This window comes from Dromiciops gliroides, chromosome 4 (genome assembly GCF_019393635.1).
Source record: "Dromiciops gliroides isolate mDroGli1 chromosome 4, mDroGli1.pri, whole genome shotgun sequence".
Taxonomy (NCBI): domain Eukaryota; kingdom Metazoa; phylum Chordata; class Mammalia; order Microbiotheria; family Microbiotheriidae; genus Dromiciops; species Dromiciops gliroides.
This window is the reverse complement of record NC_057864.1, coordinates 262,355,652-262,371,631: the sequence shown is the minus strand read 5'-3', so window position 1 is coordinate 262,371,631 and position 15,980 is coordinate 262,355,652. Positions and strand designations below refer to the sequence as shown.

General features: G+C 37.8%; 1 protein-coding gene across 1 annotated transcript in view; it reads left to right on the top strand.

Annotated features, from left to right (window-relative positions):
- Positions 1-15,980, top strand: part of LOC122753514 (maestro heat-like repeat-containing protein family member 1) — a 131,162-nt gene that overhangs the window by 52,282 nt on the left and 62,900 nt on the right. Inside the window, exons 12-13 of the mRNA XM_044000904.1 lie at positions 3,558-3,674; positions 5,326-5,448. Of these exons, the coding sequence (XP_043856839.1) occupies positions 3,558-3,674; positions 5,326-5,448 (240 nt within the window). The remainder of the gene's footprint in view (positions 1-3,557; positions 3,675-5,325; positions 5,449-15,980) is intronic.

Genomic DNA, 15,980 nt, shown 5'->3' with positions numbered 1-15,980 from the left:
GAATTTTAGAGTTGGAAAATATCTCAGGCATCATGTAGTCCAACCCATTACCTAAAAAGAAACCCAATTATAGCATCCCTGAGAAATGGTCATTCAACCTCTACGAGAAGACCTCCAATGACAACAAACCCACTTTTTTCCCAAGGAAACCCATCCCACATAGGGATAGTTGTAATTATTTTTCAGTTTCCAACAATTGCTCCTGGAGCCAAATAGAACAAATCTCATCACTCTTCCAAGTGAGAGCCCAACTAATACTTGAACACGACTTTCATGTCCCCCTGAATTTTCTCTTCTCTAAGCTAAGCATCTCAGTCCATATGAGGAGCCTCATGCAGAATGATCCCAAGGTCCTTCCAGTACCATATGAGAGCTTCAAACTCTATAGGACGCATGGGTGGTTGATTTGTGGCCGGCTAAAGTTAGTCCCGGGCTCTCAGGGTTTTTTTTTTTCTCTGAGTGAGCCAGGCTGGCACCCCTCCCCGTCCCCTTCAATGGTTGAGCTGAGAAGCCCCGTGGAGCCTTCAGGGGTGGCCTGCCCAGCTGGACAGCTGCAGAAAGCCCCAGCTCCCTCCACCCTGAGGGGATATACCCCAGAGATCCCAAGCTCAACACGGCTGGCCCCTGTAGCAGCCCATGCGGAGGCCCTGGGTGTGCAGCAGGGGCACAGCTCCCTCAACACCCCACCCCCCCTGCCTTGGCCCTTGCATGGCCAACAAATTAGCTTGGTGTGTGGAGGGGCTTGGTCCGAGGGTTCCCAATGAGAGAGGCCTTTTAAATACAGGGAAGTTAGAGGGTCAGGGGAACGCTACAAGGACGCTACAGAGACAGAGAAAGGAGCAGAGCAGTGAAAGTGAGAGGAGGCTACAGAGACACTAGGAAAATGTAGGAAGAGATAAGGGAGGAGAGCTAGTGAGAAGGTAAGAGATGTAGGGGATCACTACAGTGAACCCGGGGTTGGACAGAGAGAGAAGTTAAAGTGAGGCATGGCTGCAGCTGCCCCAGCAACCAGCATACCCTCAGGCAAGAGACAGGAAGGCAGGAGAAAAAGTTTAAAATGTAGTCAGGTGGTGTTTCTTGCATTATTCTTATTCTTAAACTTATTCTCATAAATAAACCCTTTGCTCATAAATTGTAAGAGGCTTCCTAATCTTTTTCTTTTCAATTTGGGAGAAGCAGTTGTGGGAAATTATAAACTTCCCATACTAAATTAAAAGCAGTCAGATAGCCAGCCAGAAGTTCACAGATTAGGCCTACCAGTTAATAATATTTTTTACAGATTAAAGGATTGTGTTAGTTCTTTCTTCCTTCTACTGTGTCTCTTCAAGATGGGAAACTTCAATCCATACTTGGAATTCCTTTATCTTTACTCTTCTTAATACAGGTGCACACCATCACTTCATGAGTAGATATGTTGCTGAAAAGATGCCTGTAAACCAAATTTCTATAAATCAGAATATATTTACCCTTTAGTTTCCAAAATAAAAATGGCTATCTATTTAAATGGAGGAGGAATGGCTCCATGACATAAGGAAAATTACATTTAAAATTTAATTTAAATTTAATTAAATTTTAAAATTTTAAAAACCAAATATTATACCAGAAATACATTCCATTGAAGATATGTCTTTATGTGAAAGAAATGAACCATGTAAATTGCCAAACAATTTAAGCAGAAAAGTTTCCTTTAAATGCAATTTGTAGCTCTATAACTATGTCAGCTATTTTCTCCTTTTAAAGCCTCATGTTTATATGCTAAAAAAAAAAAATTAAGGACCATGTACCAAATCTTTTCTACTTTCACTGCATATACCTTTTATCTGTATTTTCTAATGCATCTTTCTCTTTAACAGTCTATCCCTTGCTTGTTTCAAAATTAGCTTATTTAACTAAAACTTTTGCCTTTGATATAATAATATGTACATTAAAAGGACATTTGTGGGCAGCTAGGTGATGCAGTGGATAGAGCACCGGCCCTGGAGTCAGGAGGACCTGAGTTCAAACTTGACCTCAGACACTTAACACTTACTAGCTGTGTGACCCTGGGCAAGTCACTTAACCCCAATTGCCTCACACACAAAAAAAAATGACATTTGTTTTATATTTCTTTGGTATCTGACCTAAATACCAGAAGCAGATGGTCAAGTGAGAGCACCTACCTAGGACTCAGCTCTGAGCTCACTAGCTCCAGAACAGGGCTGGAATATATGCTAAGACCAAGGGGCTCATTGCTATGGGGAATTTGAGTGCCATATTAATTGGTTCTAACCTCCACCTCCATCCAAATGAGGGCAATCAGTATAATAAGGATCCTGAAAATCATGCAACATAATCATCTACTGAATAAATAAGAATTTTTAGCCTGGGAAAGAAGATTATGGAAAACATGACAATGATCTTCAAGTAAATGGAAGATTTTCACAAGGAGGAGAGAATAGATTTGTTCACTTGGAACCAGAGAGCAAACTAAAAGCAATGGGTAGAATTTGCAAAATATAAATTTAGCCTGAAAAAACAAAGGTTATCCAAAAACACCTAAAAATTTTAAAACTCTCAAATAATCATAGAAATACAAATTAAAACAAGTCTAAGCTTCTTCCTTACTCCCTTTACATTGTTAGAGAAAGCATACCATTTTACCATTATTTTTCACTTACTAGGTTATAAAGAAACAGGAAACCTATTTCACTGCTAATAGAACTATAAAGTGATATAACCTTTTCATGAATCAATATGACATTAAAAAGCAAAAACATTGTTTACAATTTTTAACTTAGTGATCCCTCTACTAGTACCACATCCAAAGAATGTTATTGAAAGAGAGGGGAAGAAAGATTTCTCTGTACCAAAAACAATTATAACAACTTTTTCATAATAGCCCCCAAAATAAATAGATAAAGGAAACCACTCATGTGTCCAATAATGGAAAAGTACTATGGAAAAATGTAAGCTTCTTGAGGGCAATAATCTTCAATGTCCAACAGTGCATTTGAAAAATATTTCTTGAATTTCAAATTGAATAACTTTTGTTTCGGCAAAAAGTTTAGTGTCATTAAAATATATTCCACTTTCTCCTATTCAGGTCTGGGATGAATTCATTATCTACTTTTGGCTTCTTTCCAACATATAAATACAAATGGACAAGAAGATTCCTAAGTTTTTTTATCTAATTAAATATCATGAAATGCATTTTTCATCCACTTGGTCTTTTTATTTTAATAGTTAGGTCAGAATCCATAGAGTGCTTATGATTCCCATTCAGGTGGTGCTATGATGTTCCAGGGCTTGATATAAGTTTAGTTGGTGCTATGATATTCCAGGGTTTGATATAAATTTAGAATAGACAAATAATTTTAAAATATAATTTCTATAGAGTAGACATCATTAACAGAATGGAGAATAGAAAATGGAGACTAGGGAACACCCCTGTTTCTGTTTATTTTACCCCTCTTTAACTTTCACTTCTGCTTTGTTATTTTATTTTCGCCTGACCTAATTGTTTCTTCACATGGTTCAAATCCAACTTGAATGGCAAACATAGTCCTGTATCTTTACAGAGTTTTCTCTACCAGTCCTGGGGAATTGCTCAGAAGTTAGTAGACCATAAAAGCAGTGAGGATCATCTATGGACTTGCCTTGAATCCATAAACTGTGAAGAAAAAGAAGAATGTGAGGTAAAAACAAGAAGTTTCTTCCTAAAATCTATTTCATTTATTAGTCTATCCATTGATTTGTGTGTGCGAATATTTATTGAACACCAAGGTGGAAGGATGATGTAGCAAAAAAGAACATTGACTTTAAAAGTCAGAGGATCTGGTTTCAATTCCCAGTGTTGGCAGTCACTACCTGTGTGACTTTGATTCACTTAACCTACTCTGTCTTTTCTGATCTGTAGAATGGGAATAATGATGCTTACCACACCTACCTCACAGGGTTGTTTTGAGTAGGGCACTTTGTAAACCTTAAAGCATCATATGTATGTGTACTTGTGTGTTATTATACTTTAAATCACCTTCATTTCCAAGTAGATACCATATTTCCTCCCTTAATGAACCATAACTTATAACAAAGATAAAGAGAAAAAAAAGGTTTCAGATAAACTAATCAACCCATCAACTATATCTAACAGTATGTACAATATTGTACTCCCATAGTCCCCATACTTTGCAAAGAATAGAGGAAAATGCATTCTGTAAGTTTTTTATTAATATTGCAATGTACAAAGCAATGTGAAAAACACATAGTATAAGACTTGTCACCTGCCTTCATGATGCTTATAATCAAATTCTTGAAATCAGAAATAGTATTTGTAAAGTGCTTTGCAAATCTTAAGGAACTCTATAAATGCTATATATTCTTATTATTATCACTATTATTATTAATATTAAACATTATTAACTATCATACAAATTAGAAAGTGATAGCCCAAAGGAAACATGAGATGTGCAAATCTAGAGGCATCTCTATCCCAAATGTTTAAGTGGACTATTTGTGTCCAAACTGTGATAGATCTTTCTGACCTTGTATCAGACTGATCAACCACAGTTAAACATGCTATACCTTGACCCCAACATCATAATATCATCACTTCTCTCCAAGTACGAAAGATGAACAATAACAGCAATGATGGTCCAAAAAGAAAAGTAGAAAGTGCTGTTAGTTCAGAGGAAAGAGGTGGTCACTTCCAGAGGGAGGGATAGAAAGGTGGAAGATCAAGGAATATTTCATTTAAGAGATAGAATTTAATCTGAATCTTGAATATTTGGTAGGAATTGTACATGTGGGATTAAGAGGGAAAGGTATTGGCAACATCATGAACAAAGAAATCAGGAATCCCCAGGCATGGCAACCTATTTGGGCTAAAAAGAACTAGTGTTTGAAATGATGGTAGTGGGAGATGAGTTGACAAAGTCCATTGGGTCTTGAGTACCAAAAAAAGAATCTAGGACTTTTTTTGGGGGGGCGGGGGTGGTGAGTAGGACATCTGAAGGATTTTGAGCATGGGGATAATATAGTCACAGCAGTGTTTTAAGAAGCCTCTTAAGATCATGGAGTGTTAGAGTTAAAAATTATCTTAGAGCTCATTGATTCCATTTATAGATATGAAAATTGAGCCTTAGAAAGATGAAATGATTTCCCTAAGGTCACACAGCTGTTTGCTGATGAATTCAGGAAGAGAATCAGATTGCCCAATTTTCAGTCCAGGGATCTTTATATTCCACAATGTGGAAAATAAATAGAAATAAATATAATATATACATAATGAATATAAATATAAATCTCTGTGTTGTCTTTTCCCAATAATATTGCAAGTTTATTTTTCAGGGATTTGCTCTTGGAGTAGGGATATGGGCTTCTGGCCACCTCCTGGAGGCACTGGATAACTTGGAAAGGATGGGAAAGCTTATTGAAAAGTTGCATTATGGAAAGCTGCTGTACTACCTGGAGGTAATTAGTTCATTTTTCCTCTTCATGTTTCTCTAGTTCTAACAGCTAATCAAATAAGAGTGAAATGGGAATATCCTGCTGTCAACTCTCAACCTCAATCTGAATCACAGAAATGTGGTCCTTGTTCTGTGACAGTCAGAACCAATTAATCAATCCATCAACAAGCATTTATTAAGTCTTTTTTTTTTTTGCAGGGCAATGAGGGTTAAGTGACTTGCCCAGGGTCACACAGCAAGTAAGTGTCAAGTGTCTGAGGCCAGATTTGAACTCAGGTCCTCCTGAATCCAAGGCTGGTGCTTTATCCACTGCATAACCTAGCTCCCCCCACATTAATTAAGTCTTGCTATATACCAGGCATTGTGCTAAGCACTGAGGATACAAAAAAAGGTTAAAAAATGAAAAATGAAGTCATTTTAAAAAGCCAAACTAGGGAGTTCTGTTAAAATTTATGAAGCAGACAGAGACAAATTTTCAGCAATTCCATGTGAAAATAATTTTAACACTTTAAAAAAAAATTAGTTCCAAACTATCCCTCCCTACCTTCCTCCCCTCTCCCTCCCCGAGATGGCAAAAAATAAGATGTAGTTTATACATATGCAATCATATAAAACATTTCCATTGTATGATTTAAAATTCTAAATGTGGGTTCTAATCTGTCCCCCCAGTTTGGGGGGGGGGGGAAACTGACTAAAATCACTGATAAATGAGTTTAGGTTTTTTAAGGGTTTATTAAAAGACAGTAAAGGAAAGACAAAGATTGAGAACAGATTTCCTATAACTTGGCAATCCTAACCTTCCTAAACCTCCCACTTCTGAAGTCCTCTGCCACCACGCTGATCTTTTGCACCAAAAGAGCAAGAACTCTCTTGCCAGCATCTGCTTCCTCCTTCATATTCCTCTCCCAGAAATAGGAGGTTCTTCAAGCTGATTGGCTAGTGTCATTCAAATTCATTGGTTCACTGGACCCGAAGGTGGTCTCAATGTAAAGTTCAAAGTTTTTAGCTTCTGAGAACAATATCTTCTTAAGTATACTTAAGTACCAGCCAGATGTGTTTACAATCTAGTAAGCAGTCAGTCACTCTTCCCCAATTCAATCAGTTTAGATCAATCTCCAGGTGAGCCCCTGAGTGTCTGATAAATCTCATCTATCACATTCCATTATCTTGACACATCATGTTAGTCATTTTGCACAAGAAGATTAGGAGGAAGGAAGGAAGGAAGGGAGGAAGGAATTAGGGGGAAAGAAAGGAAGGAAGGAAGGGAGGAAGGAAGGAAGGAAGGGAAGGAGGGAAGGAAGGGAGGAAGAAATGAAGGGACAGAATGAGAAAGAAAGAAAAGAAAAAAGAAAAATAATATGCTTCAGTCTGTATTCAGACTATCAGTTCTTTCTCTTTTGTTTATTTGTTTTTATCAGTTCTTTCTCTGCAAACAGATAGCATGCTTTGTCATGAGTCTTTTGGGATTATCTTGGATCATTGTGTTGCTGAGAGAGGCTAAATTATTCAAAGTTCTTCATCCTATAATATTCCTGTTACCATGTGCAATGTTCTCCTGGTTTTCCTCACTTTATTTGGCATCGGTTCATGTTAGACTTATTTATTATCATTATCTACAGCAGCAATGAACATTCATTGAATGCCTAATATATTCAAGGTCCTGTATCGGGGGAAGAGATGCATAATTTCCTGGCAAAAAGGGGCTAATAACCTTGATGTATTTACTCTGCCTTGATCTGACCACAGATGGAAGATTATGTTCAGATCTGGGTACCACAGTTTAGGAAGGGCATTGATAAACTGGAGAACATTGAGAGAAGGGCAGCTAGAATAGTGGAAGGCCTGGAGTGCATGTCATACAAGGATCAGTGGGAGGAACTGGGACTTTTAGCCTAGAGAAGAGGTCTTGGTCAGGGGAAGTGTTGATTCTAATAGGTAGAAATTGCAAAGAGGAAATTTGGAAGAGAACTTGGGGTCATGAAAAAAACTTAATAATAATTGGAGCTATCTATACTTTTTTTGTTTGTTTAGAATTTTATTTTCCAAATTACATGTAAAAACAAATTTTGACATCAATTTTTTTAAAACTTTGTGTTCCAACTTTTCTTCCTCCCTCCCCCCATCCCCCCCACAAGAACTCAAGCAATTCAACATAAGTTATACATGAGTAGTCATGCAAAACATTTCCACATTAGCCAGGCTGTGAAAGAAAACAGACAAAAACAAAACTTCAGATTAAGGAACTATAAAAAATATTTTTCAGTCTGTTTTCAGGTACCATGAGTTCTTCCTCTGTAGAGGGATTACAATTTTCATAAGTCCTTCAGAGTTATACTGGATCATTGCATTTCTGAAAATAACCAAGTCCTTCACAGCATACCATCTTATACCATTGCTGTTATTTTGTATACAGTACATTTCACTCTGCTTCAGTTCATGTCGGCCTTTTCAGGTTTTTCTGATAGCATCCTGTTCATCATATTTTTTTTGTTTCCTATAAAATAACTAACAAAAAATAATTGTTTCAATCTGTATTCAAATACCATCAGTTCTCTATAGATAGATTGCATTTTTCATAAGACCTTTGGAGTTGTCTTGGATCATTGCATTGCTGAAAATAACCAAGTCATTAACAGCAGATCATCTCACAATTATACTGTTCATTTGTATACAGTAGATTTCACTTTGCATCAGCTCATGCAGGTCCCTCCAGATCTTTCTGATAGTATCCTGCTCATCATTTTTTATATACTAAGCTACAATTATATAGTACTTTGAAGAGAGATTTCCTTACAATAAACTCATGAGGTTGATTATTGCAAAAACAGTAATAAATGACTTTTATATAGTACCTTAAACTTGACAAATAATTTTCTTCACAATAACCCAGCAAAGTAAGTACCATACATCTGGCCATTATCATCAATAGATCATTAATCAATCGTCATAACTGTGTCCCTCCATCCTATTCCGTTCTCATGATATTTACTCTGTTTTCTATCGTCTTTTACCCTATTCCTCCTCAGAAGTGTTTTGCTTCTGACTTCCCCCTCCCCACCTGCCCTCCCTTCTTTCACTCTTGCCTCCTTATCCCCTTCCCTCCTACTTTCCGGCAGGGTTAGATAGATTACTCCACTCAATTGGGTGTGTATGTTATTTTCTCCTTGAGTCAACTCTGATGAGATTAAGGTCTTTGAGCTAATTCTGATGTGTGTAAGGCTCCTTCACTTCCCCACTCCTCCCCCATCTCTTCCCCCACTCCATATGCCCTTTCCTGCTTCTTTCATGTAAGACTTCACCCCATTCTACCACTCCCCTATCTCTTCCCCCCATGTATTCCTCTTCCACTTCAATTTTATCCCAAAGATGTCATCATGGTGCAGCAAGCTGACACAATAGACAAAACATCCACCCTGGACCCAGGAGGACCCAAGCCCAAATCTGGCATCAGATGCAAGACACTCATCAACACCAAATGCTACCCCCCCCCCCCGCTAAAAAAAAAAAAGAGATAAACAAAAAATAAATGCTTTACAGGTGTCATCCCTTCATAATCAATTCCAACATATGCCCTCTGTCTAAATTTATTCCTATCATCTGCCCTAATACTCAGAAGGCTCTTATGATTTAGGCATACTATCTTCCCATGTAAGAATGTAAATAGTTTAACCTTTTAACATCTCTCATGTTTTCTTTTTCCTGTTTTTTTATGCTTCTCTAGAAGCTTGCATTTGAAAGTCAAATTTTCCATTCAGTTCAGGTCTTTTCATCATGAATACCTGACAGTCTTCTTTTTCATTGAAGTCCCTTTCCCCCCCCCCGAAATATTATACTCAGTTTTGCTGGGTAGGTGATTTTTGGTTGTAAACCCAATTCCTTTGCCCTCTGGAAGATCATATTCCATGCCCTCCAATCCTTTAATGTAGAAGCTTCTAGAACCAGTGCTATTCTTACCTTTGCTCCACAGTATTTGAAATGTTTCTTTCTGGCTGCTTGCAATATTTTCTCCTTGACCTGGGAGCTCTGGAATTTGGCTATAATATTCCTGGAAGTTTTCCTTTGTGGGTCTTTTTCAAGAAGTGATTAGTGGATTCTTTTAATTTCTATTTTACCTTCCGTTTCTAGAATATCAGGGCAATTTTCCCTGACAATCTTTTGGGAGATGTTGTCTAAGCTCTTATTTTGTTCATGGTTTTCAGGTAGACCAATGATTGTCAAATTATTTCTCCTGGATATATTTTCCAGGTCAGCTGTTTTTCCCAAGGAGATACTTCATATTGCCCTTTATTTTTTTATTCATTTGGATTTGTTTTATTATGTCTTGGTTTCTCATAAAGTCACTAGCTTCCATTTGTTCAATCCTAATTCTTAGGCAATTATTTTCATCAGAGAAAATGTATCTCCTTTTCCATTTGGCTTTTCAAACTGTTGACTTTTTTCTCATGACTTTCCTGTATCACCCTCATTTCTCTTTCCATTTTTTCCGCTACCTCTCTAACTTTATCTTCAAAGTATTTTTTGAATGCCCCTATGGTCTGAGACCAATTCATATTTTTCTTGGAAGCTTTAGATTTAGGGGCCCTGACATTGCAATCCTCTTCTAAGTGTACCCCTCGATCTTCCTTGTCACTAAAGAAGCTCTCTATGGTTCACAACTTTCTCTGCCTGCTCATCTTGCCCATCTTTTACTTGACTTTTAACTCCTTCTTATTGTGGGGGTCCTGCTTCGTCACTCACCTGGCCTTTTCTCTGGTCCATAGATAACCCCAGGCCAACTTGCTAATTAACCAGGCAGCGAAACTGTGTGCTGTTGGTTGTTAACTCTGATGAACCTGCAACTCTCCCCGACCTGGACCACCACAGCTCAAGGTTTTTTCCTGGTTCCCTGCTGGGGTAGGACATCCAAATCCCCCCTTAACTCTTGTATATACCCCAATAGACTCCTCCCCCACCCCCTCCAGCCAGCTGTTCAGCCCACTCACCAGATCATGAGCTTAGTTCCAGAAGACGCTGGCACTGCAGCTGATTTGGAGGCTTGGGGGTAAGTTTCTCCAGTGCAGCCTGCCTGGGGCTGGATCTGTATTGGCATGATCACGGGACTGGATTCCACTCCCAGTCCAACTCCCCCTTATGCTGAACTTCCAAGCTGTCTTTGGCTGGAAAATAATCTCAGCCATCCTTTTGTGGGTTCTGCTGCTCCAGGAGTTGTTTTCTGGATGTGGTTGGAGTTTTTTTGGGAGTAATTGTGTCAGGAAGTCTTAGACTTATCTATAAAATGTAATGAGCTGGAAATTTAGGGGTTGCCCATCAATTGGGGAATGGCTGAACAAGTTGTGGTATATGAATATAATGGAATACTATTGTGCTGTTAGAAATGATGAGCAGGCAGATTTCAGAGAAACCTAGAAGAACCTGCATGAACTGATGATGAGTGAGATGAGCAGAACCAAGAGAACACTGTACACAGCATCACAACATTATATATTGATCAATTGTGATAGACTTGATTCTTCTCAGCAATACAACAGTATAAGATAGTTCCAAAGGACTCATCATGGAAAATACTGTCCAAATTCAGAAAAAAAGAACTGTGGAATATGGATGCACATTGAAACATACCATTTTTTTTGTTTCAGTGCTGTTGTTTTTCTTTTTTGAAGTTTTCTCTTTTTTGCTCTGATTCTTCTTTCACAGCAAGACCAATGCAGAAATTTGTTTAATGTGATTGTACATATATAACCTATATCAGATTACTTGCTGTCTTGGGGAGGGTGGAGGGAGGGAGAAAAATTTGAAATTAGAAATCTTGCAAAAACAAATATTGAAAACTATCTCTACATATAACTGGAAAATAATAAAATACTTTTATAAATTAAATAAAGTATAATAGGCTGTCTTGTGAGGTCTTCAGGCAGAGATTAAGTGATAACTGATTATGTCTTTTATAGTGGATATTCCCTTTTTAGATGCTTATTTATTTATTTTTAAACATTTTTTTTAAATTTTGAGTTCCAAGTTATTTCTCCCCATTATGCACTGAGAAGACAACCAAATACAATACCTATTATCTATGTGAAGTCATGAAAAACATGTTTCCACATTAGCCATGTTGCAACAACAACAACAACAAAAAAGCAAGAAAAGAAAGTTTCTAAAACTGCTTCTATTTGAACTCAGAATTCATCATTTCTCTCTCTGGAAGTGTATAGCATTTTTTATGATGTATCCTTTGGAATTATTGTGGATCCAGAGTAGCTAACTCAGTTGATAATCATTGAAACAATACTGTACACATTGTACACTGTTTTCCTGGTTATGCTTACTTCACATTGCATCAATTCATATTAGTCTTCCCAGGTTTTTCTGAAACCATTCTCTTCATCCTTTCTTACAGCTCAATAGCATTCCATTATAATCATATTCTACTACATGTTCAATAACTTCCCATTGGGTGAATTAACTAATGAGTCCCTTCCAACTCTGAAATTCTGTAATTACATGAAAGAAGACATGAACTTTGGCCTCAGGGAAATTGCAATTTCCTTGAGATTAATCTCTCTTTAGGGGCAATAAGAATTATACATATAAAAAGATAATTAATAATACAAGGTATTACATGTTGGAATGTAAATTAAAAGACTTTGTGAGATCAAAATTGGATATTAGATCATAAATCTACCCTACTTAACCTTTCCCTTAATTTATCTCCCAGACTAGTAAATGGAAGAAGCTTCTGGTTTCTAGATAGAGCTTTTATTGTATGGTAGTCACAAGGTGATGTTGATTAGAAGGATAGGAAAGTATAAATACAATACAAATCGTCTTAAGTCTAGGCTTAGTCTATATTCTGTATAAAACTCACCAAAAACCGAAGGTCACCTTTGGGGAGAGAGACTGAGTCAAGCGCGTGCTGTTAACCGAGAACCGGGCCGAGTCAAACTCCAGTCTGCGTCTGTCTGTGCAGCGCAGCCAGGAGACCAGCGGAGCAAGAAAAAGCCCCAATTCCGTTCTCTCCTTGCCTTTTAAGCTCACACCCCGGAAATCGAGTGCTCAGCAGGCAATCCTCGCAGGCGGACTGGTGTGCGTAGCTCATGCTGTTGGTCTCCTCCCCAAAAGGGTGGTCCTAAAAAAAAAAAAAACTGGCGTCTCTCCATTATCTAACTGACTGTTAAAACTTTTTACCACAACTTATAGAGAGGTAGTATCATAGGATATGAAAAAATTAGCATTGGAATCAGAAGAGAGTCCAGATGTGACCATGGCTAAATCTTTGATCCTCTCTGGACCTTAATTTTCTTGGCTATATGATGGGATAATATTTATAATACCTAGCTCAAAAGGTTGCTGCAAGACTCAGATGAAGTAGCATATGTAATGTATTTGAATAATATCAAGTTTTTTTTAAAAAATACAACAGACCATAAGTACTACAGGAATCCAGAGGCAGGAAAGAACATTATGAACTGGGTCAAATGAATGTTTTACAAAAGAGGAAAGAACTGAACTGGTCCTTGAAAAATGGATACAATTTAAATTACTCTTGTAAGGGCAGAGGGATGGAAGCTATTCAAAGCTATGGGAACATCCTATGTTCTTGTGTTTTTTATATACTGATGGAGGGTGAGAGGTGGGATGGTCAGCTGCAGCAGGTCTTGCCTATGTTAATCCACCAGTATCCTCCCACCATTGCTTATGAGATATTTCTCAGTCCCAAGCCAGTTCTCTATGCCCTCTTTTTTCTGACCTCCAAAATGAGGTTGGCTTGCTCCCTCATGTTTACTGTCACCACTCCTCCTCCTTCTTCTCTCCTAAGGTCTCCCTACCCCCAAAGAGTCTGCAGAAGATGGTGTTGATTTTCAGCTACTGCCCTGCTGTCTATGAGATAAACATGCAACTTGTCTTTTCCTTATATTTTCTAAATGTGTTGTTGTTATTGTTGTTGTTGTTGTTGTTGTTGTTGTTGTTATATAGTGACTTGCCATCATTTGCATCACTCTTCTCTTGGAGGTTACTAGGGCTCTGGACTACTGAAAGTTCTATCTCCTACTTGATCTGTTTTCCTTTCACTATTTGCTTGTCTGTAACATATCCACTATCAGGTGGTCTTGTGTTCCTTGATGGCCACTGCCACCATTCCTTGGGAGCCTTCTCTGTCATGACCATTCCCTCCAAGGACCATGAACAGATTGAGTCTGCTGCTGGTTTCAAAGCCCAAACCCCTTGTTGGCGCTCCCATCAAGTTCCTGTTTCTGACCCAAGGCATATAATTCATTTTCAGTTCATTTAAAGAGCAGAAGTGATCAGTATCCACTAAGCCTAATAACGACTTATACCTTTGCCCAGCCCAGGTTACCCATTCTGTCCAGTTCTTCAGATGATCTCATCTACTTGGATACCCTCTCTCAAAGTGTGGTCTCTAAGAATTCCATTATATTAAGTATAGTAATTGAAACTGCCATCTCATTGTGGTAGAGAACTCACAGAGGAGTTAACTCCCTCTACAAATTCAGGTCAGTACCTTCTCTGCAACTTATAATCTTAGAGAACTGTCTAAAACACTGAGTCAGTCAACAAGTATTTATTGATTTGGGGTTTTTTTTAATAGTATTTCATTTTTTCCAATTACATGAAAAGATAGTTTTCAACATTCATTTTTGTAAGATTTTGAGTTCCATATTTTTCTCACTCCCCAAGACAGCAAGCTTTCTGATATAAGTTATAACAATACAATCATGTTATTTCCATATTAGTCATGAACAGGCATTTATTAAGCACTTCACTATATGCCAGCTACTGGGAATACACACAGCAGCAGAAAGACAATGAAAGTGCTTACATTCTAATGGGAAGAAAAACACACGCAGAAAGGGGAGCTGCAAAGGTGAGGCAGAGACAGAAGGAAACAAAGAGAGACCAAGAGAGACAGAGAGAGATAGAGAGAGACCAAGACAGAGACAGAGAGAGACAAAGACAGAGAGACAGAGACAGAGAGAGTCAGAGAGAATCAGAGAGAAAGACAGAGAGAGAGAGAATGAATGAGTCTGGTATGGAAGTATGGTAGAGAAAGTCCTAGGAAGAAGAGACAGCAGTACAGCCCAGAGAGTAATGAAGATATCTTCTGCCTGGGCCTGAAATTTTAGGAGGATTTATCTAATCAGAAGGTGAGCAATTAAGGGCTGCAAACACTTCCAATATGTAGGGATGGAGTAAGCTTCTAAGGTGAAGCTTTCGATAAGTTAAGCAGGGACAGCTAGGTGGTGCAGTGAATAGAGCACCAGCCCTGGATTCGGGAAGACCTGAGTTTAAATACAGCCTCAGACACTTGACACTTACTAGCTGTGTGACTCTGGGCAAGTCACTTAACCCCAATTGCCTCACAAACAAAAAAAAATTCTTTTTAACATTCTTTTTTCTTAATTTTGCCTCCCAGATTCTCTCCCTCCCAACTCCTTTCCTACTTACTGAGAAGGCAAGCAATATGATGTGAATTATACACGTGAAATCATTTAAAACATATTTCCATGTCAGCCACATTGCCCCCCAAAAGCAAGAAAAATTTTAAAAAATGAGAAAACTGTACTTTCGTTTGCATTCAGAGTTCCTTCTCTGGAGGTAGATAGCATTTTTTATTGTGAGGCCTTTGGAATTTTCTTGGATTTTTGTATTGACCAAAGCAGCTAATTCTTTCATAGTTTATCATGATTACAATTTTGCTCTTACTGTGTACAATGATCTCTTGATTCTGCTCACTTCACTTTGTATCAATTCATATGTTTTCCCATTTTTTCCTGAAACCATTCCCTTCATCATTTCTTATAGCACAATAGTATTCCATCATAATCACATGCCACAACTTGTTCAGCCATTCCCCAGTTGGTGGGCATCCCTTCTATTTCTAATTCTTTGACACCACAAAAAGAATTGATAAAAATATATTTGTACATAGATTTTTCCCCTTTTTCTTTGACCTTTTGAGGTACAGATCTATTAGTGATATTGTCAGATCAGTTTTATAGCCCTTTAGGCAGAGTTCCAAGTTCTATAATGGTTGAACCAGTTCATAACTCCATCAACAAATTCACTAAAGTACCTATTTGCCCCCATTCCTTCCAGCATTTGTCATTTCTGTTAGGTGATACTTCAGAGTTGTTTCAATTTGCATTTCTCCACTTAATAGTTATTTAGAGCATTTTTCATGTGAATATTGATAGCATGGATGTCTTCCTCTGAAAACTGTCTGTTCATGTCCCTTGACAATTTGTCAAAGGGGGAATGGCTCTTATTTTTTATAAATTTGACTCTCTTCCCTGTATATTTGAGAAAAGAGGCCCTTCTTAGAAAAACTTGCAACAATTTTTTTTATATTACTTCATTGTCTATGGTACTTTCCTTGATTATCTCTTTTATTTAGTATATTTTTGTATTTTCTTTGTCTGAGATCATGATTGCTACCCTTCCTTTTTTATATCTTACTTCTAATGGCCCTAATAATGATAACTTTCTTAGGAATCACATTTTATCTTCCCATATAGGATT